Source organism: Semicossyphus pulcher, unplaced genomic scaffold (assembly GCF_022749685.1).
Source record: "Semicossyphus pulcher isolate SPU_LCO1_2020_fin unplaced genomic scaffold, fSemPul1.0.p SCAF_15, whole genome shotgun sequence".
Classification (NCBI taxonomy): domain Eukaryota; kingdom Metazoa; phylum Chordata; class Actinopteri; order Labriformes; family Labridae; genus Semicossyphus; species Semicossyphus pulcher.
Window position 1 is genome coordinate 4,276,857 of NW_027211659.1, and position 25,314 is coordinate 4,302,170.

The window sequence follows — 25,314 nt, forward strand, 5'->3', positions numbered from 1 at the left end:
TCAGGCAGACTTCGGGACGCCTTCTCAGTCCATGTCTTTTCTCTCTATAGGCTCTGGGCTTCTCCGGTAACACGGTGAGTGTGTTACAGGATATTTGTAGCATTGTTTTAAACCATTTCATAAGGCTGTGCTGTTTCTGAGGCCTGAATTAAGCTGGAGGAATCCTTTCACCTCCCGGGTTTGGAAAACGTCTACAACTTGTCATTTGTTCCTTTTGCAAAAGTGGATAGTGGTACAATGTGAGCACAGCCTACCTGGCTTTTAAAAAATGGATTTGTTTCCTAGAGTTTCAAAGCATGGGAGGGAAATAGATTTGAGTGCTAGGTGTTGACATCAAAGAGTGCAATGCAGCACCGTCTCCCGTCTGGCCGGCCATGAAATGCACGGCCTATATTTGGAAGAATCTCCAGTTGGACAGCGTCCCCTCACTGTCTCTTCTCTTTTGAAGCATGAGATGAAAAATTAAACGTTCTTTTTCTTTTGTTTGTCGCTGGGGCTTGTCTTTCTTCTTCAAAGGCATGACTCATCGACTGACCTTTTAGTTCCCAGGAGTTCAGCAGCTCCTGTGAGGCATCAGGGCTGCTTGAAAGCATATGGTGTCCCTGCATTAAAGTAGACCTCTAGAAATGTTCCCTATCATGTGATATCCCATATCATACTCTTGTTCTTCACAGGTTTTGAGCTTTAGGCTCCTGACATGTCAGGAACGGACATTGGAGGACAGAGGACTTGTACACTGTAAATTCTAACAAGTTAAGTTTACTTAAAAAAAATGACTAAACCGATTACCTTTGGAAAAGTAAGTAAAAGAACTTAACTGTGTCAAGGCATGTGAAATGTGTTTAGAATGAAGATGCGTCATTTGAGTAAGCTCTCTAAAAACTTAGTTCAACTCAAACCATTTGAGAAAACCTAACTCTTTTATTTAATGTTAAGGAACTTAAATAATTTAAGTACACAGTGCCCAATCCATTCAGTGTATTGAACTTAAAATTAGTGAGTATTTTGTCGGTCAACTGCCAAAGTAAGGAGCGGCAGCTCTCACATTTGGAGTGTGGTTCGGGTTCCCCGTTAGAGCTCTTCTGACAAACCTTGGAACGAGGTTTCTATGTATCTGTGAAGTCTTGTTTTTTAAAAAGCAACACCATTGTTCATCTTTCAAGATACCTTTGAAGTGCATATAAGTACTGCAGTCGACCTCACATGATAATTTCCTAATAAACACTGAGAGCTTTTCATGAAATACATAAATTTGATATACACTAGTAGAGTGCACTTCACAGAGCAAAACACATTCCCTTTAACGGCACTATTTATTTTGACGCACATTCTATTATTATGACCCTCCGACCACCCCGTAGTTTGGGAAAGCAGGAAGCGATGAAGCCCCTAATGTTGTGGATAGCAAGCTGAAACAAACCTCCGTGAGCAGAAATGGATAACGAAAAGGGTCTTTTAAATGTCAAGTACAGCCTCAAAGCTCTGCTCGATGGTTCTCTGGACAAGACAATTAAATTATTTGTATTTACTGTCGTTGTAAACGGAGTTGCCACCGGAGTACGTTCTGCCCCGGGTTGTGAAAATGTCTTAAAGTGATTAAACTTTTACTAAAATGATGTTATTTTTCTGCTGCAGACTCAATGACTTATTACTTAGGAATATTACATTCAGGTCAACATGCCGTCTGTTGTTGCTTGTTGGGCTTCAGTTTGCCATGTTACGCTTTCAGCCTGTTTTCAGAGCATGCAGCACCTTTGAGGTTATTCTGTAGAAGATTCTGGGCAGTATTTGTCATTGTTTTGGAACATTGCAATAATAATAAACATACATTTGCATAAAGGAAGCATATTTGTCCATTCCCATGTTGATAAGAGGATTAAAAACTTAAAAAATATCTCTTTAAGGCACATTTACAACAGATGAAAAATGTTTATTTTTTAGATTAATTTGCGATTAATCGTGAGTTAACTATGGACAACCATGCGATAAATCGCGATTAAATATTTCAATTGATTGACAGCCCTAATAGAGATATATAAAATTCTACATTGTAATCTGTCCTTGGTTCATGCAATGTGATCCTGAGGTTTGTTCCTGCATTAGTACAGCAGCTGACGGCTCTCAAGGTAAAATCCAGCAACAAATAACTGCCGGCCTTCACGTGAGAGACTTTCAGCCTCTTGTACACATGCAGAACGAGGCTGGCTCTGGGCTGCTGTAATCAGCATGAAGCACATGACCTGCATTTGTCCTTACAGAACACAATGAGCCTCAGTGTGCTAACTCAGGGGGTGTACACTTGTAATCAATTTAACAATCTAATTAAAAGAGGAAAAAAAGCAAAAAAAAATGGGACTTACCAAAGGGCAGAGCACACAGAGGCCTGTTTATTTCTGTCACTGGTTTGTGCTGAAAATAACGTTTATGGTTTGCCTTGGGGATGTCATCCTGAGATTGCTGGTCTTGTGATCCAGTAATCAGTATTTCAAAATAAAATCCACCAATATTTCAGCAGAGATAGGTCGAGGAAAAATTGCACATGCCCCCCCATTGTTCAATACAGGATATGCATCACTTCTTATAAGCACTACTGATTAAGATTTTACCTTACATCATAGCAATGCTCCTCAAACTAACACTGTCATTTATGAAGCTGCAGTAAAATTCAGTCACTTTTGGCAGAAATGTTCACAAACAGAAAAACTACAAAGATGGATTCAGAAGTTTTACTAATATTTACCCTGTGGACTTCAAACTTAACATTGTTCAAAGCCTTATTTGTTTGTTTTTTGGGGCTTAAAAAATCCTGAAATGTGTGGATTTAGCAGGGATTTTATTTTGAAGGGTACAGGGTGTCACATTTCCTGTTTCTCCTAAGCTTTCTTTTGTGTTGCTTATCTGTCTTATTGGAGTGAGCAACTTTTTATGCTAATTGTTTATAGTTTCCTATACATTTTTATTTTGCAAACTGTGTGTTTTCAGCTGTGCTAATTTACTGCCCCATTTAGGGTGCGTTTATTTATTTATTTCATTTAAAAGGAACCATGTACAGTTTAAAACATAAATGTCACTATTTGATGCACCGTACCAGATTATAGCTTTAAGCTAATTCACATCTGTAGTCCCTTCGCAGGTCAGAACAAAACAACAAACAAGTTATAACAAAGTTATACAAAAAAAACCACACCAAAGTTATACAAAAAAACCCACCAAAAATACTAAGCACACAAAGTCGCACATCATAAATGTACGCTTGTCAAATAAAAGCAAATAAAGACCATGAGATGGAATTCAAGGTCAGCGAGTACAGAGCTGAGCAGTGTCTAACAGCTCCTCGCATCATCATGTTCCACTGATTTGTGGCTTTTACAGAAAAAGCTGATGACACTTTATGACGCCAACTGTTGACATTTGCATTACTGAACTCTGCGGGCTGCAGAGGGTGTCTTGCTTTTTAGGATTCCTCGTGAGACTAATCGTAGGGCAGGGCAGCACGGCCTCAAAAAAGTCAGCATGTTTTTTTTCGCACCACATCGTGCTAATGCTAGCTGGTGTTTTCAGGCTGCTCCTGTCTTGTGCAACTCAAAGTGCAACACATTTCTCCCACTCGGCTGTGAGCGTCTGTTCGTCCGCCGAATAAATTCTGCTGCTTCTTTTAGTTGCAACAAACTTTACGGCTTGCTCGAGGTTGGACGTTGCAAACCTAAACCACCTCTAGATGACCAGTGAGCCTTTTATGGGAACGAAATAATCACTTTTATTGGTGCTGAAGTGAATGCTGGGTGGAAGAGGCGTTGTCTTCTCACCATAAATTCAAATTAATTGAAAAATCTACCAATGGCCCAGCTCTACCTCACAGGAGAGGAAGTGAGACAGGCATTACGAGGGCCAGAACACGGCTCTACGACAGCAGCCATGGCTGAGAGTGTAACACATGGATACCTTTATGTGTGTACCGATCCGTACCATCAGATCCTTTTGTTACCACAGCTCAGGAGAGTGTGCTTTGCTTCGGTTGCGGTTGCTGTCATCACTTGTGTGGGCTTGATATTGGCTGCCAGTCTTCCACAGACATCATGTTGTGAATTCTGAAAGACACATCAGTGTAAATGAAAAATCTGTTGGAAGCGTGGCACGAGCTCAGGAGTCGAGAAGAACGCAATACCTTTGGGTGTGCGTTGAAGAAACACTGAATAAAGAAAGGTGTGTGAGATGAGTGTAAAACTCTGCCGGGTAAATATTAACACCTGAAGTCTTGCTCTGTTGTTTTTGTGGCCTCTGGGTGCCATTATTAATCAAATACTGACATAATGATGTAAACACACACAGACACAAGCACCTGGAGGAACTGGAGTGACACCTCCCACGGTGACTTGCATTGTTCCTTAATTAGACTAAGACATAGAGTTTCTTGTGTAGTTGTTGCTCTCGATGTGATAATAACCACACACATCTGAAAGTGAGAACAGAGATATAAATACTGTACTCAGTCTGGCTGACCATAAATCCAATGAGGCTAATATAATAAGGAGCCACAGAACACATCAGCTCCCACAGCTTTCTGTTAAAGGGCTGAAGTTAATGGAGTCTTTTTTACAGGAGATAATGAGGTAAATGTTTCACACACACACACACACACACACACACACACACACACACACACACACTGCAGTCATTTAGCGACACGGCTCAAACTGATTAAATTTGATTCAGAACATTTTGTGTGTGAACAACAAACTAAGGTTTACTTATTTTATAACCAAGCGTTTATTATTCATGTCTTATTATTAGGGCCTTTTTTAGGGACATTTTGTCACTCCGTTTTTACAAACATGCTACACAGGCCTGAATACACACATGCACAAACAGGACTCTATGAACATGCACGGATTCAGTGCCTTGCTCAAGGACACCTCTCCAGCTACCGGCCCCAATTCCATGCTTGGTCTGTAGTGGGACTTGAACCGACCACCCTCCAGTTCCCCTACAGACTGTACCTATAGACTGAGCTGCAGAGGGTGTTATTATTATTATTATTTATGTTCATGACCCCGTACCACTGTGTGCATAACATCAGCACTTGTGTAAAACAAATTTTCTTAAAGTCTTTCTTCTGAAGGTTTTTTATTACAGTTTGCTTGTTATTTCAGTGATAACGCAGCTTGAGCATATCTTATGATTCCACTGAAACTGACTGAATTGTTGAATTGTTTCCCACTCCCTCGTTAACATGTTTTTAAGCTGGTTTAAACACCTGAAGAAACACCTGCCCATGATCACTAAAAGGAAGTGACCAGATAAGCCAAAAGAGGTGTTAAATATATTGCATCTCTCATTATTGCACATTAACAGTCACAAAAGACTTAGTTTTATTACTTAAAACCAGAATTCCCCCTGTTAAATGTTAGATATTTAAAGTTATTTGAAGAATATTTAAATGGGGGTAAAAAAGCTTAAAATACCTGAAACCATCTTAAAGTTATTATCGAGTTAGGAACTTTATTGTCTGCATTGTTTGGCAATTGTTTTTGCACACAAAAATTGGAAAATTTGGAAAGTTAAAATAAAAAGGCAAGACATTTGTGCAACCCTGATCAGCATAACTGTAGTCTGCAAAAAAGCGTATCAAACATTTATAAAGCATCTTTAAAACCCAAGAACATCTTATTTATGATACAGGAACACGAAGTATAAAGTATAACACTAAAGTCAGCCCTACACACGGGTCTGTGTGTGACTGACTGACTGAGTGAGTGCCCGTACTTTCACAGCCGTAGAGAGACAGAGTTGCGACATCGCAATGGCGGATCTTGGAGCATATTGGACCTCCACTGATGCGACTCTCCGTCTATACGGCTCTGGATACTTTGCTCGGGGAGTAGGCTGGGCTGCTCGTCAGCTGTCCTTGTCTACGTCCACAGCGCACAACTGCTTTCACACACGTTGTCATCGGCCTCATAAGGACAGTCCTTGTAACAAACTGCCCACAAAGCGCTCAATGACCTGATGCGGTCAGCCACATACGAGGTTTTGACCTGGTCTTGTAGGAAAAAGTAAAGTCTGTTGTTGCAGTAAATGATTTTTTCTCAGTTGATTTTGGAGATCTTCTGTAAAGTAAATTCTAACTTTATTCACACAGCAATTTAAAAAGAAAATTCCCGTATTTGAACATGAAAACAAAACCTCAGATCTGCTCTTTGCTCGACAGAGACAGGCAACATGACCGATGTGTTCATGATGATGGGAACTGTCCTCCTGCTCATGTTTATTTGCTGCAGTGACCTCCATTAATCAGAGGATAAGAGAAACAGGGAAACACAGAGGAGTGAAATACCTGTAGGAGTCACATTAGGCAAACAGATCTTTTTTGTCTGGAGTGTTACATCACAGTTTCTCTCCTCGGTGTATTACAATATGATTATTTTGGGCACTACTTTTCCTACAGGTTCTTGGTCATTTATGGACTTTGAGCAGAATTAAAGTTGGTTGTGTTTCTGTGAATAACTCGCCTGAGTGCTCTCGACTGCCTTTAGCTCAGTAGGTTTTAAAATAGTATGGAAATGAGTCAGTTTGAGCGAAGTGAGCAAAACAATATGCATGAATCACAGAGGGAACTGACTGATAATTATTTCCCCTGATTTCTCATCGACATGTTAAGCTCTGAAGGCTCAAATCATCAGAGACTTCTTCCCCTCTCCTCTGCAGGTATTTGATAATGGAAGCCTGTGTTGATACCCTCGGGATGAGCTCTCGATTAAACACAGGAGCTGTGTTTTTTTTCCCCCCGCTGCAGTGAGGAAAAGCCCAAAGGTCTCCAAATAAGGCCTGTGTGAGCGCCGGCAGTATTAATAGAATAAGGCTTCTGCTGGGGAATATTTGTATTGACCTGTTGAAAGACTTTATCTGATGCATGCCGTTTCCATGGCAGTGTGGGGGCGGGATGCTGCGAGGCTGCTGCTGCCGTTGAGCTCCATGTGCAGCTGCAGCTGGTGGAGTAATGCCGCCGTAGGAAACAGGAACCGGCCTTTTAAATGTCACATTTGGACAGTGTCAAGCTGATGTGAAGCACGAGCCACATGTCTACGGAGAACACACAGATCTTTATAGCTGTAAGGAAGCTGCTCCTCTTGGGCTTTCACCAGGCAACGATCCTCCCCTGGGCAAAAGAGTACATCCTTCTCTGCTGTGCCTTTAACCCTTTTGTTATGCTAAGAAGCCCTTTGTGTACACTAGACCTTATAATTATTAACTGTAGTTTCAGCTTTCAAGACGCATTGCAACTTAAATACATCCTTCTTCATTGAATGTCGCAGAAATGTCAGGGCAAACATCAACACAACACAGTGAGAACAAACATGTCACTTCATACGATCGTGGCACAGTAATTAATCATCATTTTTTCCCCCCAGTATTTCAAAAGTTTTCTCACCCTCAGATTTAGTGAGAAAGTCCTTCTCTTCATGCTTTCAATATTAGTCACACTCTCTACTCAGTCAGACTCTGTTGCTTCTTTGTAACCATTTTCGTGTTGCCTCTTTTTGCTCGTTGCTGATAATATCTTTAATTTATCCTGCACTGAAAAGTGGGCTGCAAAGTTGCACAGATAAATTGCATGTCAGGACTTTCTGTCATCTTTTAATGACAGAAAGGTTTAAAATGTGTGCAAGAATATTACATACGAGAATAAAAATTTAATTGCATTTTATCGACTGCTAGTGCAGAGAAATCCTGACGCCATCAAAACTTTTCTTATGACTGGAGAAGATTGTGGGCTGCATGGTGGTGCAGTGGTTAGCCTTTCTGTGTGGAGTTTGCATGTTCTCCTCGTGCATGCGTGGGTTTCCTTTGGGTACTCCGGCTTCCTTCCACAGTCCTCCCAAAGTCCGTTGGTGTCATTGGTGACTCTAAAATTGCCCGTAGGTGTGAGCATGAAAGGTTGTTTGTGTCAGCCCTGTGATTGACTGGAGGCCAGGGTGTACCACGCTTCTCGCCCAATGACAGCTGGGATAGGCTCCAGCCCTCTGTGACCCTGAACAGGATAAGCGGTATAGATAATGGATGGATGGATGGAGAGGATCGTCTCTTTGAGGCAACTCTGGCCTGACTTCGATGGATCACTTAAATATTTTTTTGCCTTTATTGAGAGAGAGGACAGTGGGTAGTGTTGGAAGCAGGGGAGGAGAGAGTCAGGGATGACAAAAGGCAAAGGGCCGAGAGTGGGAGTCAAACTGGTGCCCCGAATAACTTCCCATTGAGCCCATTTGCTTCCTCTGTTTGCTCAAATCGACATACTGTATATTTTTAGTATGTCATTTCTAATGGCATTGTTACGCTCAAGATGACAAACATATTACCTGAGCTGCATTAGTCATTATAATGAAGTTCTTCTGCATGGTTGCAAAAGTTCTTGTCTACACATAACATTCAAATTTTATTTATTATACAGCACTGATATTTATCTAAGAAGTCATCTGTCTTCTGTAGGTCAGCTCGGTTCAATTAAACCGTAGATAAGACGCTAAAATAGCAAAACCTTTTCCTAATTCACCTCCTTCCTACGTCTCACACCTCATTTCTTTTCTTTTTGTTTTCCCGTCCGTGCTTCACTTTCCGCCCGTCTTCTGGCAGCCGCTCCTCCCTCTGAGCGTGCTCGGTTTCTGCATGCAGACCTGCTGAGGGGTTTTTGACTTGATAAAGACGTGCTGTGTTTGTTCAGTTTGTTCCGGCAACAGAGAGGCCCGTGGTGTGAATGTGATTCAGCTGGCTGATTCAGCCCATTAAATGGCTCTATGAAAAGAATGAGCTGCTGGCTGCCAGTCCCAGGACTCACTGTATGCCTGGCACTGAATGGAAACAATGTCTTTCTAGCTCTGGAGGCTTGGACACATGACAGCATGCAAGCTGTTTGATAGGTGGAAACTTGGACGTGGGCCATGGAGCCTGGAGGTTGTGATTTGTTGCAAATTAAAGATTCAAGTTTTAGTGGGGCAAACACAAACACACATGCAAGTGTGCACCAACAAAGGGTTTCCCACAAATGTCCAAAGCCCCCTCTGCTCGGTAGCCTTTGTTACACTGGCTGCTTTAACTCAAACACATTTATATGCACACACGGGACGGGGTTACTGAGAGAAATCAGGTTTCTCAATATATTGTTAATTATACTTTTTGGTTCATCTGACTCTGACCTCATCTGACCTTATTTTAGGAGCGTCACTCGCATATTTTAACTGTAGTCGTACACGTTTCTGTGTGTGTCAGAGGGCTGTTGCAGAAGTGAGAGGACACTCTTCATAGTCAGTCCTCCATCGTCTTTATTTTACAAACACTCACATTTAAATTGAATTGAATTGTTTAAATTTCTAGATGCTTTTGGGGAGTTTTGATGTCAGTAAAACTTTGGAAGGCAATCTTGCATGTGTAATCTACATTTCAACCCATTTTGGTGTCACAGCAAAACGTTACGAGTCCGAAATCTTCATCATGCAAAAAATATGAGTAGTTTTTGTTGCTAGAGATCCACAGAACCAAAAGACTGTTTAAAGGAAGTGGAGGTAGCGACTGTGACATCACCCATTGGATTGATTTTGGTATTTTGGACTCGGCCATCTATGCAACCAGAAGAGACCATATTTGGGCGTGAGGGTGGCAACCCGTTGCTACACCTATCCTGGTTGACAAGTCACTGTTTAAACATTTCATTGGTACCTATCGTCAATCTTTCTCTAAATTGGAACATAATTTACAAAATGAACACTTTGCTGTATTAACAAAGTTAAAATTTGCGATTGAGACTTTAAACTTATTAGGACAATGTTTACTGGGGTCATATATCAAGTTACAAGTAGGGTAATTTTCTCCTCTTTTTCTATACAATCTGACTTCTTTCTGCAACCAGTGGAGTCGCCTCCTGCTGGCCATCGGAAAGAATACAGGTTTGAGACACTTCCATATTGGCTACACTTTCCAAATCTAGTGGCTACTTCCACTTTTTTAAATATGGTCTCTGAACAGGAGAGAAGACAGCAAGAAATGCCCCGAGCAGGTTTCACCTGGGGTATATAAAGGGCCAGCTCGCCGATTTTCCTATCATGCTATTATGGGGAGCTAATCCCATTATGGTAGGAAAAAAAGCAGTTTGGCTCTGTGCCTTTGGAGGACTCTATCCGCTTCTCCAATGGGCCCTGGAAAACCTTCGCCAGACTACATAAAACACGTCATTTGGCGGAGGCCAGGGAGCTCGCTAAACTACACTTCCTCAATCTAGGACGCCTCCGATGTCATGTCTCGTTCAATCGTGAAATGTAGACTGCAGACCTGAAGATTTTTTAGACAATCCACCGGTATATTCTCGTCGTATTTCAGATTCTGTCCCGCTCTGAGCCGTTGCCTGCAGCAAAAACAGTAGTATTTCACTCCAGCGTCTCTCGCTGGGCCGTTCCTTTCAGAGGGAGGGGCGCAATGCACGCTGTGTGTTGTAGGAATGTAGAATGGGCGAAACCACGAGCTGTTTGAACAACTTTCTCCACAGCTGTGGCGCCACTTTCAAATATTATTGCTTCTATCACTTACACAAGCTTTGACTGACAGCAGCTTTTTCCACGGGCGAACTGCTCCTTTAAACAGTATCAGTCTGTGACCTCTGGTGCACACAGATGCCCAATCTTCGCTCTCTTTTAACATGTCAGTCCATTTAAATCTTCACTGTGTCTGCGTGCTGTATATCGCCTTTGCTTTAGTAGGTCATATATTTCATAACCAGATAAAAACTCCTCATAGGAGCTTAAATATTTTCTTTCTCTCTCTCTCTTACAGATAGTGTCCAACGTGCTGATCTTCTCTTGCACCAACATCGTGGGAGTGTGCACCCATTACCCCGCTGAGGGCTCCCAGAGGCAGGCCTTCCAGGAGACCAGGGAATGCATCCAGGCTCGCCTCCACTCCCAGAGGGAGAACCAGCAGCAGGTGAGAGAGCACGGATTTGTAAAAGCAGCAGTAACACTGAATCAAATTAACTTATCAGTAAAGAAATAGTTACGATGTTTTGAACAATGAACAATAAACTCTAAAGGTTTGGAAAGTGGCTTGCTTCTATGTGGTAGCCAACACTTGTGAAAAGTCTAACACAGTAACGGATTAGGCGTAGCAGAAGAGCTATGATGGTTTAATAACTATGTAGGCCTTTATCTGAAACACATACAGGCTTGTTAGTCACACTGCCTCCCCTCAGACAGCCAGTACCTCCCCCTCTCAATGCACTGACACTCGTGTGTTAAACCTACTTCCTCCCCGCTTGTTCTCCTGCAGGAGCGTCTCCTGCTCTCAGTGCTTCCCCGCCACGTTGCCATGGAGATGAAAGCTGACATTAACGCCAAGCAGGAAGACATGATGTTTCACAAGATCTACATCCAGAAGCACGACAATGTCAGGTAACACGGCTGTGTCTCCTCTCCCCCACACACCGACTCTCCCACCTCCCGCCAGCAGAAAGAGCAGGTGGGAGGATGAGGGGAAACAGATTGAAGCTGCTATAAATAACATAAATTCAGCTCCATAAACTGTACCTGAGCGTTACCTCTCAGGGACAGTGCACACAAACCACGGTACAAACCACAGCACTTTTTTCCTTATTAGAGTCACTGGATCTCAGAAAATTAATTATTGAAAGAAAAGAAGATTTGACGGAAACAAAACTTATAAGAACAAAAAGATTTTGGGTACATTTCATATGTAGGTATCAGTAGCACATTTTCTGAAGGAAAATATAGTCAAATAAATTCTGGTTAAAATAAACTAAGTTACTCGTCACCATAAAGTAACAACAAGCAATTTATTTGTGTCTGAAGGAACTTATAAGGCGAGCAAAACCAGGGTTTGTGTTGACATGTTTTCATTTCCTGCTCTCAGTTTCATCATCAGGAGGAGGTGATGAGAAATGACATGGTCACTTCCTGTCACGTCTTCTTTAGGTGTAACAGCTGATTGCTCTGTGCGCAGAGGTGGATCATAAGACTGAACATACAGCCTGTATCACTACTGCACACTTGGAGTGTTATATAGACAGGTTCAAGTACTTATTCAGACACTGGCAGGAAGTGTTTGTGTCTATAAATGACCAATACTTCCGTAAGAAGTGTTTGAAATGATTTTTGAAAAATGGTCTGAAAAAAATGAATCAGTTCATATAAACTATCCGGTAAGAAGTTAGCGCTGTCGGTCAAAGTGTCAAACCACCAACTGATGCTATTTAGCAATCAGCTGGTCAATATGAGCCGTTTCAAACACCTCAGAATCCTTCTGATGATCGTTAGGAGTTTTGTTTAAAGCCTGTTTTCTGCTAGCCAAAATTAGCATCCAAACTATTATAACAGTCACTATGAATTACAGATGCTAACCAAGCATGCTAATCTTAGCATTTAGGATTCCTCTTGCACTGAGAAAAAGACCCACGATGGGCCGACCAAAATGCAAATTTTAAGGCTTTAAAACGTCAGTTAAGAACTTGAAATATAAAACATGCCACTGATGATTTTATCAAGCAACTCCACTTATTGCAAAGTTTCATTGCTTTTAAACTTCCTTCAGTGTAGATGGTTCAACTCTTATTACATGCTCTAAAACCATGGTTCTCAACTGGAGGGTCTGGACCCAAAAGTGGGTCGCAGATGTGTGCTTGGAAAAAAAAAAAAGCTGTGGGAAAAAGTCGATGCTGCACTTTTATTTTGAAGGACATGGGTTTCCTTTGACATGCCTGCAGTAGTAGTGTAGCTTAGTCACACTTCATGTATCCACTGATTGGGTAATCCCAGCTACAGTTACATTCTTGAAACTTGATGAGCCCGTGAGAGGCTAACATGCTAAACTTGGTGAACGTAAGAGGTACTTATTACACGGCGGTGTTACTTGATACTGATTTATTAATAACGGCATTCTGAGGTCTGTTATTTCTCGATAACAGACCGTTGTTTTGAAGAACAGACTGTCACTCAGGATGTGGCTCTAATCTCACGATCTCTAGAGGACAAACTATAATCATATCAATCCAATGGAAGAAGCACGGTAACTTTGGCGTGTTTACAGAGAAAAAAGAAAAGAGACAAAACAGCGGAGAGAAAGCGATGTTAAACGATGCAAAAACTGAAGGCTACGACAAAACAAAAGACGACACATGGTTCTCAACTGGAGGGTCTGGACCCAAATGTGGGTCAGGGATGTGTGCTTGGAATAAAAAAACAGTTGTGGGAAAAAGTTGATGCTGCGCTTTTATTTTGAAGGACATGGGTTTCCTTTGACATGTCTGCAGTAGTAGTGTAGCTTAGCCACACTTCATGTATCCACGGATTGGGTAATCCCAGCTACAGTTACATTCTTTAAACTTGATGAGCCCCAGAGAGGTTGCATTTATGTTGCAGTTTTTAGCATATTTCTGGAAAGGGAGTATTTTCTCCTGATGCACTGCAACCATTATACTGTTGTCTTTTGTGATGTTGACATACTGTCATGTTTCGTTCCATCTCAGGTCCAAATTGCACCATTTTTCATTAAATAAATTTGAGTGGTTGAAAAAAATCTGAAATTTGGGGTCACGCTTTGTCGTTAAGGTTGTTTGTGGTGGCTCCTGAAGTGAGACCAGTTGAGAACCACTGCTCTAACAGTCAGTTCAAACAGAAAATGTTCTTTAAGGTGTTACTGATGTCCGTCACTCACCTGTCTTTCAAAACATAAACACCCACCGTGCTCCACTGTTTGTTTTCTCATTAAAATGATTCATCAAAGCTCTCAGGTTTAATAAGGTATTTCCAGTTTAACCTTTGACTTAAAAAAAAAATACACGTCTGATGTTTCTGAGAGTGGTGTGTTATTAGCCTGCTCTGAGGTCTGATGGTCAAACAGAGGTCGGAGTCCATTAGGAATAAACAGGGCCACTTATGTTCTGATTTTACGCTAACACCCTGTACGTGTGGAAATCCCCATCACGTGACAGCAGGGTAGCTCATGTGAGGGAAATAATAACCCCCCCCCCCGGCTCTGTTTGAAGATTAAAGGTTTCAGTCACACATGTGAACGTGATCTTTCCCTGCTCATCCATCGACCCCTGATCGATTACTCTGACCTCCACCTAGTTGATGCTTTGCTGTGAAATTGTCTGTGAAGCTCATAAACCTGGAGATCATTTCACTGTGTAACCCCAACAGACAGATGCAGCTGTGGTCAGGTTTGGCACCACCTTGTGGAGCAATAACACGCTGCATCCAGGTGATACTGAGAACTGTGTGTGTGAGCGTGTGTCTGTGTCAAACTCAGTTCATGGCCTCGAGCTGTCGCGGTCAGGTGGGAGCCCAAACCTCGATGCATAACAGCTGCTTTTGAAGCTTTTTATTGCGCTGATGTGTCCCTTTGAATCCTCAGGGGTTGGAGCATCAGGTACTTGCAGCCCTTGTGCACAAAGGTCTTTTCATCCCTATTAATGCGATTGTGATCAGCAGTTATCTTTCTTTTGTATCCTGAGTTTAAGAGTTTAGTGAGAGAGTGCAGATGTCTGTTTTTGGAGGCCATGCAGGGGTGGACGTTTCCGGAGTATGTGACGGAAGTTAATGAAACTAAAGTGCACACGGATGTTTATTGTGGATTTATTTTTTAATGTTGCTTAATTAGAGGAGATAAAGCAACATAAATAGCTGCAGTAGAGCTAACGTAAGAGCGAAAACAGGAGAAAAAGAGGCTGAAGTGATGCCTTGTTACTGTAGATTGTCCTACTGTAGTTTTTTTGTGACTCACTGGGGAGTAGGAGGCACATTAGCAGCATCAGATAAGCCTGGCTGAGCTCAGTCTGTGGTCATGAGTGTGTGGTTAATGGGTAGCTAACCAGGTGTGACCGAGGCCTGACGGGGAGCAAGGCAGTGGCTTACGGTAATTGGGGCTCTGCTGAGAAGCCGAGTAACAACAGGAAGAGAAGTGACAGCTCTCACTGCTGCAGCTACAGAGTCGGAGGGAACGCAGAGGGAGGGAGAGGTGGAGAGGGAGGTTCGCAGTAAAAATGCATTAGTCTTTATGTTTCTACCCCTCTACAGGTCCTTATTTTTATTCTTTATATAGAACTTTTGAGCACTTTAAAAAAAAAGAGGCACTAGAGTGGCTCATTGTTCAGAGATGAACCATAAAAGCCCCATAATTACACCCCCAACACAAAGGTACAAGTCGTTCCTGATCGGGAAGACGCAGAGGGAAGTCGTTGAGCAATGAGGTTGTGATCCTTCAGCCTTTTATGTACCGGCTTTCTTTCTTTCAGTGCAGAGCTTTTATTTAGCTTTTAAAGGAACTGCTTTGTTGTCAGAGCACTTTGTACTCTTGTTTTTAAAGGTACTATATAAATAAAGTTATTATAATTATTATTAAAATGAAACTATTGCAATCTCGACGCATTTTTAAATCTACCTTTCAAAGCTGTTTTTAATGTTTCATGCTGGTGGCTCGAGGGGCAGAAGATGTCTGTCTGTACCAACATCAGCGCTACAGGTTTAGTATGTTTTGTATGTATATAATGGTGGCCAGATGATGTCTCCTACTGACTCTGAATTTACTTTTACTTTTCCTCTAGTACTAATTTACAGGTCAGTATTTATTTACTTTGGTTTATTGCCAAAAACAATAAAAACTAAGCACTTCACACGTTAGCTAACATGCTAAACTTGGTGAACGTAAGAGGTACTTATTACACGGCGGTGTTACTTGATACTGATTAATTAATAACGACGTTCTGAGGTCTGTTATTTCTCGATAACAGACCGTTGTTTTGAAGAACAGACTGTCTCTCGGGATGCGGCTCTAATCACACAATCCAGAGGACAAACTGTAATCATATCAATCCAGCGGAAGAAGCACAGTAACTTTGGCTTGTTTACAGAGAAAAAAGAAAAGAGACAAAACAGCGGAGAGAAAGCGATGTTAAACGATGCAAAAACTGAAAGCTACGACAAAACTAAAGACGACACACGAAGTGAACATTAAACAGAACACGGCGAACGGAAAAGAAACCAGACACAAAACCTCGATGAGGTGCTGATTCCTGCGGTCACGCTGACCTTGTCTTACTTCACCATCAGTGGAAATGATTTTTAAATTTTAAACCGAAAGATAATCATTTTTAAGTTAATAAAATAATAATGTACAGTGAGCAGGTTGTTATCGGGGAGTAACCCCTTCAGGGTGAGACAAGACCCCGACACCTGCTTACCTTGTCGGGGTTCCATTCTGTGATAACAACCTGCTCACTGCTAAAAAACACAGCATATTACCATTGTTGCCACGAGGATGCTAGCATGCTGGCATTAGCAATTAGCTTACCGTGTGCTAGCATGGCTATAAAGTTTAAGTGTTTTGTCAACACTACTTAAAACACATCCTTCAACGCTCATGCCTTTTAATTCATTCATTGCAAGGACTAAGGTTAAGCAAAATCTTCCTCCAGTCTTGGAGAGTTTTTCTGTTTTCTCAGGATTTTAAAGGATTAAGGATTGAAGAGTCAAATGTTTCCGCTTTCCCTAATTTGTGTGACTTCTTTCATGGCGGTGGCCCAGCAACAAATTCAACCTGCTGTACCTTTTTCCTGTGTGTTTGTCCTCTGGAGTAAAATGACGTCCTGTGGCTTCCGCAATTAGGCCGAACTGTGTGTGCTGACTCAGGTGTTATGAAAGAGGGTTCTGGAGCGGATGTTTTGATGCCGCGGGTCGCCCTGCGAGCGTTTGGGAAACATTCAGAACCCTGTGACTGAAGCTGCTGTGTCTGTTATGTAGGCCGGCTGCACCCTGAAGAGAAAGACCTGGAAAGAACATTACATAAATTAGAGGAACTGACCCTGCCTTTGTGCCCCGTGTTCTTATTGAGGTAACTGACACTGCACTGCTAACACACGTGGTTCTAGTGATGCCATTTAATTATGTGCGTATGTGTTACATAAGGCTCTTAGGCCTGGCCTGAGGATCTGTTCCTGGACATACTAGAGTACAAATGATTTGGTCTTAGATAAAGAGGCAGATAAAGCGGTGCTCTGTACACCTGTAATAAATGCTCACATCACTGCAAATTAGAACAAGATCAATAAGGGGATGAAACCAGCTCAGCTGAGAATCTAAATGGAAAGGAGGAAGAGACAGTGGTGGATAGAAAAGAAGAGGAGATAAAATCAGGTATGGATGATGAATAATAAAAAGAAGGTGAAGAAGTCTGAGCCGCACAGCGATTAAAAGGACAGGAGGCCTCCTGGCTGAGGTGAGCGAGCCACCAGCAGAGCAGGAGGGTTAAGCAGCCGGGGGAGGGGGGGCAGATAAAAGGCAGCTGGATGTCGGCTGTGTGAAGAGGAGGAGAGGAGATCGCCGGGTCAGGCAGAGCCGCTGCAGCACAGCTCCTGCTCAGCTGAGGTCTGACCCTGAACAGATTATACTGTAGCGGCTCTGCAAGCAGGTGAAGCTACTGCTACTGTTTTATTGTCATGTGTTTCTCCGTTTCTCCCATCAGCACGTTCTTCTACTGTAACTATCACCTTTCACGATCCTGCCTTAGTTGGCCAGCTGATGCACGTAGATTCTTCCATCCTGATCACTGCTACGGTCTTTGCTCTGCATCTATTTCAGGGTTAGATTTGTGCATGTACCAAACGAGTCCAAGCGTTATATCAATCAGCTGATTTTAACCTATCTCACACATATGAAAACATTTTTTAAAGTACATATAATGCAGAAAAAAAGTCTTGCGTGATTTAGAAATGGTGCCACAGTTTGTCCAGCAGAGCTTTTTCCAACTCTTTACTTTACAATGCTCTCGGCACTGTCTGCAGCACATGTTGCAGAGTATCACAGCTTGGTTGGCAAAGCATAATAATGCAACATTTTCTTTATTTAAAAGCTAGCTCTCTTACACCACAGCTAGAAGGTTCTTGGTTCGAATCCCTGTTCGGATGTAGGGACCCTCTCTGTGTGCATGTTCTCCCCCGTGCATGTGTGGGTTCCCTCCTGGTACTTCCACAGTCCAAAGACACGCTCGTTAGGTTCATTGGTGACTTTAAACTTGCGCACAGGTGTGAAAGGTTGTCTGTCTCTGTGGGTCGGCCCTGTGATTGACTGGCGATAGATCTGTAATCAGTGAATTCCCATCTAAAATTAGCATCACCATGTGTCTCAAATATCCAATATCACTTGGGCTTTATACTGATAATTGCTAAAGTATCAGTGTTGTCCTTTACCTAAGAAGTATCGACCAGTAAACGCACCATACAGTAAATGTATCGCATCCTAAACCTTCTTTTTTATAACTCGTAGCAGTGGAAGCCAGATGAGACTATGCTCAGCTTTTTCTCTACGTGCAGACATTGCAGCCTAAAAAAGGTTTAACCTTTAGCTGCTGCATACAGAGGACATTTAATGCTGAAGGCCTGTTTCTTTAATTATGTGCAAACACACTAACAAGTAAGCAATTTAGCTCCCTGAACCGCACATTAAAGAGACACTTGTTTCAGTATTCTGTACATTCAGCTTCATCAATGCCCGCTCAGTGTTTCTGCCCATGAATCGATCGTCAAACCGTCTCTGTTTACGCCTCTCTCTCGCTCTAATCATAGATTTATCTCCAAGGCATTCATGTTTTCTCAGAACCTTCGGGGCGCTTTTTATTTTAAAACCCTTTCATGTTTTTCGTGTGGTTATCAGATGGCAAAATTACTGCCTAAAATCCTTGTGGGTTCAGAGAAGGACACAGCTTCAAACAACATGAAAGCACGTTACATTTCAGCTTTATTTATTTCATCACATGCAAAAGAACACAACGTCCAACATGGTTTTCTCCGTTCGTCTCTCTCAGGTCAGGATTTCCTCTGTGGTCACCGTCACTTACAAAAGCAAAAGCCTCCAGGATTTAATGTTGCGTGCTAACGAGTGACTCATTACCAAGGTAACGATTAAATGGGACTTAAAGACCCCGGGTCGCTTTGTCATACCCACTCTGAAACTTCCTGCTTTTATAGCTCACTACCAACTGTCGCTCTGAGGTGACATCAGGCTGTGGGAAGTGGCCTTGCTCTGAGTCTCAGTGGAAATCTGTGCATTATGTATTTTACTATAAATAGCTTCAACATAAGAGACACAGCATAACGAAGCAAAAAAATACATTCTTAAAAATTCAATCTGTCAGTGAATCATTCTTGAATGATGCGTCTCTCTCGATAAAACGTCTCACATGTTCTGTCTTACTCTACCAGGCTATCTTACTAATAACATAAAGTTTTTAGAAGAGCTTTAATTGCTTTGGATAAAATGAATAAAGCAATATTTCCCCTTCAAAAAAAACATGGAATATACAACCTCGAAAATCACCAAGGGGTTTTGTCTCTTCAGTTTTAGGAGCTTTCTATTTATGTGACCGCCGCAGTGCATATCAGCATGTCCCAGACGAATGTGGTGGTTTTTATTTGTGGCTTTGCTCGTGTGCTTTTACTGACAAAGCAATGTGTCTTGCTTTTATGTTCCCAATGGCACATCATAACCAAGCATGTGATTATAGTTCTTCTCTGGCTGAACGGGTTGATTATTGGCAAACAAAAAAGGACGTGAAATGAAATTCTGATCTGGCAGTATTCTGACAACGCTGAGGCTATCTGCAGTGTTTGGTTCTAATTCATAGTTTGAAGACTTTTTGTTTTAGTATGTTTTTTGTTCTGCTGTCCAGGACAGTATGGAGTACACAAGTCCTGTTGTTATAATGTTCAGGCACAAGTCAGATGAAGTTTTGTCGACATCTGCAATAAAAGCTCGAAGATCTCAGTTTCGTTCTCTTTAGCGGCACCTATGGTGATAAACCGTAATTGCATGAGCACACTTCCCAGATATCCAGACAGTGTTGCATGTGTGACGTCCACGGTTGGCTCCGGTTGTAACTCTTCATTTTCCTCGCTGGCGGTCGCTTTCCTTTTCAGACTGTTTGCTTCATCTGAGCGTCGAGTTTGTTTCTTTTTCTTTGGATTTTCACTTCTTGTTGAAGTTGTATCTGTAGTCATCCATCTTTTCTTTGTTTGTTCAGCCATAGTAGATTACTGTTTACTCGCAACACTTGCAGAGAGCGGAAAAGCAGCGGCTTAGCTCCGCCTACCCTCTCTGGCAGACCAACCACTGCTGGCTGATGGAAAACGCGTCACTAACTGGGCGCCGTTGGGGTTTTTTCCACTAAAGTGTTTGTGTTAATTTTGGCGCCCCCTGTGGACGAAACCGTACCTCTTATCTCTTTGCTGATTTTGTCCTGTCGATGCTTGAGTGGTGTTTTTTAACATTACATCTCATCCTGCTTCTTTAACATTTATGTGTCACTCGCTTTTGTTTGCCCTGGATAATGTAAACAAAGGCAGCGTGCAGTTAATCACTTCGTCTGACGCCTACCCCCCCGCCAGCAGTTTCAGGCATTAAAAATATCAAGCTTGTCGCTGATGGTCTGGTTTGCGTTTGTAGGTCATATAGAGACACCAGAATTTAAGTCTGTTTCATAACCAGTGAAAAACTCCTCACAGGAGCTTTAAAGCTCTTATTACTGCATCCACACTTCGTTCAGTCTCTGCAGAGCGTTTCATCCTTCCTCTTCCTCCTCCATCCCTTCATTTCCTTCCTCTCCAACTATCCCTGCTTCTACCATCAGACCGACCTGGCTCAGACGTGTTGGTCAAGTGTCTGCTTACATCCCATGCAACAATTCACAGAAAGCAATCAATTATTCTCAGAGACGTGTACCCCAGAGTGGGGACTCTTAATCCCCTTCAGGCTGAGACCCAAATTGAGCAAATTTAGGCCTCTTGAAACTCAGGTTAATTAGAACATGTTAGTGTTGTTGACGTGTGGGCAGCCAAGAGAAAAAGTCTGTGAACCCTGAGAAAGCTCTGCCGTAACACTCACACAGAATGAGTGTCACAAAGCCAGTCTATAAACTCCAACTTTCTTACATACATATAGTGTATGAAGATAAACAATCGCACATCCTGCCCACACGTACTGTACTAACACACTGTGTTCCTGGCTGTGTGGCAGCCACCTACCCTGTGAGATTCATGTGAGCATGTTTGGGCTGAAACTTTGTTTATTTATAGCTCTCTCATGTCCGTCCTGCGGCTCCGGCTGAGAAAGCTTCTTCTCATAAGTCCTCATACAGTTGCTGCTCTCTCAGAAGCACAAATATTTGACGGATTGTAAAACCCCCTGAGGTGAATTCAGGATGTTCTTCACTTTCTAAGCTTTTAGATGCTGTTAACTAGCTGGATATTAAGTGGCTTTGATTGCCTAGGATTTTATAATCTACCTGTTACTGTGTTCAAAACTACGGAAGCCCTAAGCGGACATGCATCCATACATTTTATTTACTCCGTTTTCCCGTGATTTCCCGAGATCTTGACTTATTTATCTCGTTATCTCGATAACGCTGCGCCACTGTAACGTCAGATGATCATAACTCGTATCCCCAGAGCTGCAAAAGCACAAAACAACTTACACTTATTAGTATGGGCAATGGCAGCATGGCATGGCCTGGTCTGTAATATCACAGTGACCAGCCTGTTGTTTTGTTTTCTAGATCGTTAGAAAAGTATCCAGAGAAAACAAGCTTTGTTATCTCAAAATAACGAGATACATAATTTCGTTATAATGGGGGGGAAAAAACAGCTTTTTATCTTGTATCGGCAGTAAAATCGAATCCTTGAACGTGTAGAGTGTGTGGGTTTAAAGACGCACTCCACTTTGAATTATTTATTTTGCAAAAAATGGGCAAAAAATATCGACAAAAACGATCCCAAATCTCTAAATAAACTCGAAGATAACAAAAAGAATAAATTAACGAATAAACTTGTGCTATACTGAGAAATTAAAGCAGCTTGACTGACAACTAGCAGCCGTAGGGCGTGACCTATAATTAGAGTCAGTCACCTGACAAAACCCTACGCCTCTGTAGAAACAAGTCAAATAGGTAAGCATATAAAATTAGATTCAAAATGAAACACATTTTATCATTAGGTTAATATAAAGATTTAAGGCAAGCAAAAAATTAATATATTTAAGGTTAAATGTATCGTTAACAGAAATGGTTACAACATATCTCGAGATAACGAGAAAAACAAGTCGAGAACAAGCGGATATTACTCGTTATCACAGGAGACGGAGTAAATGATCATGCAACATACACACGAATCATATGCAACTTGGATGGATCACTTTACTTCACAAGCAATACAGTGTCTACCTGTATAAAGAGCCTAATCTCTATAAACAGGTATCTTCATATGAAAACAGAATCAGTAGGCGGGGGACAAGATGCCGGTCAAGGGTTTCTGGTCGTAGTCTGTTTTTAGTCCGTGTAGTATTGGCTGGTCAAGTTGAGTCAGGCTTTAAAGGAAAACCGTCTTTCTGAGGAGTGAAACAACAACATGGCAAAATTGCAATCTTGGAACCGATCTGCCATCATCAGAAGAGAATTTGGCTTTTTATTATTCTCCAAACAGATATAAGTGCAGACTAAAATCCGCTCTTGGATATCTCCTCTCAACTCCAATTACATCCTCGCATCTAGAGTGGCTCGTCAAACTGTTAACATCCTAAGTGCACAGAAAATGAAGACTTGGCGAGAGGGTACTTCAACTGTTATTTGAATAACTGCTGTAGACAGAAATATGGGCTGTTGCTTCCACAGGCTTATCTTAGATTGTGTTCATTCTGTTAGGTGTACCACAAGAATCACTGTTGGGCCCCATGTTGTTTTCCTTTTGCTAATTTTGAAATAAACTTCCACAGTGTGGTCTTTGTGCCGACTCATTAATCCTAATTTTAATTACACTTTTATTATAAAGCAAAGAATATAATCCAATGGTTACAACAGAGTGATCCAACAGTGGCTGTTCTTCTTGAACCTAGCAAATGTAGAAATTTTGATCAAGGTTAAATGCAAGAAACTCATGGTTGCTAAATATAACTATAATAGAGTCATGTTAGACTCAAACTTTACATCAAAAAGTAAAAGCAATTAAATGAGTCTTAGAAAACACATTAGAAACGGTCTATGATGCTAAGATGTTACCCAGTGTGCATGCTATGATCTGAGTCACTTCAGTGTTCGTACAAAGAAGGCTGAAAAATAGATGATAAGCTGTAGATGGTCCCCAAAGATCTAATAAAACTGTAAGTGATGTAAACTTGTACAGCACTCAGTGGTTCGTGTCTTGAGTCATGTGTTCCTCTTGTATGTCATTAGTGTCTGTGTTAATTGCGACTCCCAGCGGGGACTGCGGAGGAAAATGAGCTCCGAGCAAACTTGATTTCAATAACAACATTTACGAGGATGATTCAGAATAAACCGAGCTGGTAGGACCGAGCAGCGTGCGTAACAGCAGCAGCAGCGGCATGAATAATCAATGGAGTCAGAGCGTATTGTCACATTATGATGACTGTCTCGTGCATATGTGAATCAAAGTCTCAGCTGACACGGATCAGCTGACGGCCTGTTTGGTCCGAATGAACACAGAGGCCCATTCAAATAATAAGAGCTACTTACTGTTATAGTCATTTGCCCTGCAGGGCAGGCAATGTATGAATAATAATTATAAACACATCTAATATAATGGTGGCAATATATTTTCCAACACGCTCTTCAAGACAAGTAGAAAAATGAGATACGTGTGTTTCTCTTAAATGGTTATACAAACTGTATTTCATCATTGAAGCTCGAGCTCAGGTGAATGTTTGGCCATGCTTACACCTTTAATTTCCATGTGTCTTGGTTGATCAGATTAGTACCTCTCACCTGGCATTACACTGTGCCTCCATGTTCGTCTCCAGTAACCACTTGTGAATGGATTTCTCTTCCTTGCTCTGTATGCATTATTTCTGGTTATTTTGTCCCGGCAATCCACATTGAAATCGCAAGTTAAAGGCGGGATTACTACGCCCCGGTTACGCCTCATCTTCTTTGTAAAACGCACGGAGGCAGAAAGTTGTTCCGCCGGCATCGGAGATGGTAACGGAGGTGAAGCGAGTGTTGCCACTCTTACAATACGAAGAGATTAAACAGGCTGCCCTCGAGGTGTCAATCCCGAGACTTTCCCGCTAGCGACGGAACGTTCATTAAACTTCCGCCTGTGGCACTCACGGATCGACGGGACTGTGCTAGCGCAGTGGTCTTCAAAGTGGGGGCCGCCAGGGGGCGCTAGGGGGGCCTCAGAAAATTGGAGGGAAAAAAAAAAAAAAATGCAAAAAAAGATTTTTTTTTCTTTAATAACCATTTGTTCTGAACCTAACAACACGTAAATTGCCGTATTCTCGGATTCTCAAATTCAGCAATACAGAAAAATGGCCATGATTGCCCGAAATGCGTCCTCTGTCTGGAGACCCTCAAACGAGTGTTTAAAACCTTCGAAACTTCAGCGTCACTTGATGCAAAAACATCCAGCAGAGGCCGATAAAACAGTAGACTTCTTCAGACGTAAAGAAGAGCATTTGGTCAGGCAATCTGCTGCATTCACACAGCAAGCTACCGTGCCGAGCGGGCCCTGAAGGCATCATTTTTAGCCTCATACCACATTGCTCGTGCTAAAAAACCTCACACAATTGGAGAGGATTTGATTCTACCAGCTACCAAAGACATTGTCCGAGAATTGCTTGTAGAGGATGCTGCCAAAAAATTGACGCTGTCCCACTCTCTGTTGTCTGTGGGTTTGGGGGTCCCCGGCCAGAAGCTAATGCTGTTTGGGGGGCCTTGGCATGGAAAAGTTTGGGAACCCCTGTGCTAGCGGGCCCTTAGCCCTCGAGGACTGATTGACTTAAGATCCCAATTTTAATCAATGATAAATATTAAATAACATCAATTTAGATTTTAAAAAATTAAATGGCAATCAAAAGATTTTTAGGGTTTTTACTTTAAATCTTAATTTTAATCTCTAACTATAAAGTATATAACTTTGTCTCTATTAGATAATCAATAACAACTTATTACTTTAAATCTTATTATCAATCTCGGCTAGTTTCTTTATCCCCTTGTCTGGTTACCATCGTGGGTCCCCTAGTGTCCGCTCCTCCCTCACTGGCCTCGTCCTCGACCTGAAACGCTTATGAGCCTTGAGGCGTGCGGACACAGGAAGTGGGGGGAGGCGGAGTAAGGCTTCCCTATGTGATTCTCTCCCAGTGGCTTCTGTAGGTCTCTCGACTCCCTGACAAACTTTTTACTACTCACTAAGTTTTGCTGTCTAGTACTTAGCCCCTATAGGAGGCTCTCTTTGCACCTGCCCAGGGTCACCAAGGGAAATTC

General features: G+C 42.0%; 1 protein-coding gene across 1 annotated transcript in view; it reads left to right on the top strand.

Moving 5' to 3' along the window:
* adcy5 (adenylate cyclase 5) overlaps positions 1–25,314 on the top strand; it is a 94,140-nt gene that overhangs the window by 33,954 nt on the left and 34,872 nt on the right. The window contains exons 2-3 of the mRNA XM_069662678.1: positions 10,816–10,965; positions 11,308–11,429. Coding sequence (XP_069518779.1) covers positions 10,816–10,965; positions 11,308–11,429 — 272 coding nt within the window. The remainder of the gene's footprint in view (positions 1–10,815; positions 10,966–11,307; positions 11,430–25,314) is intronic.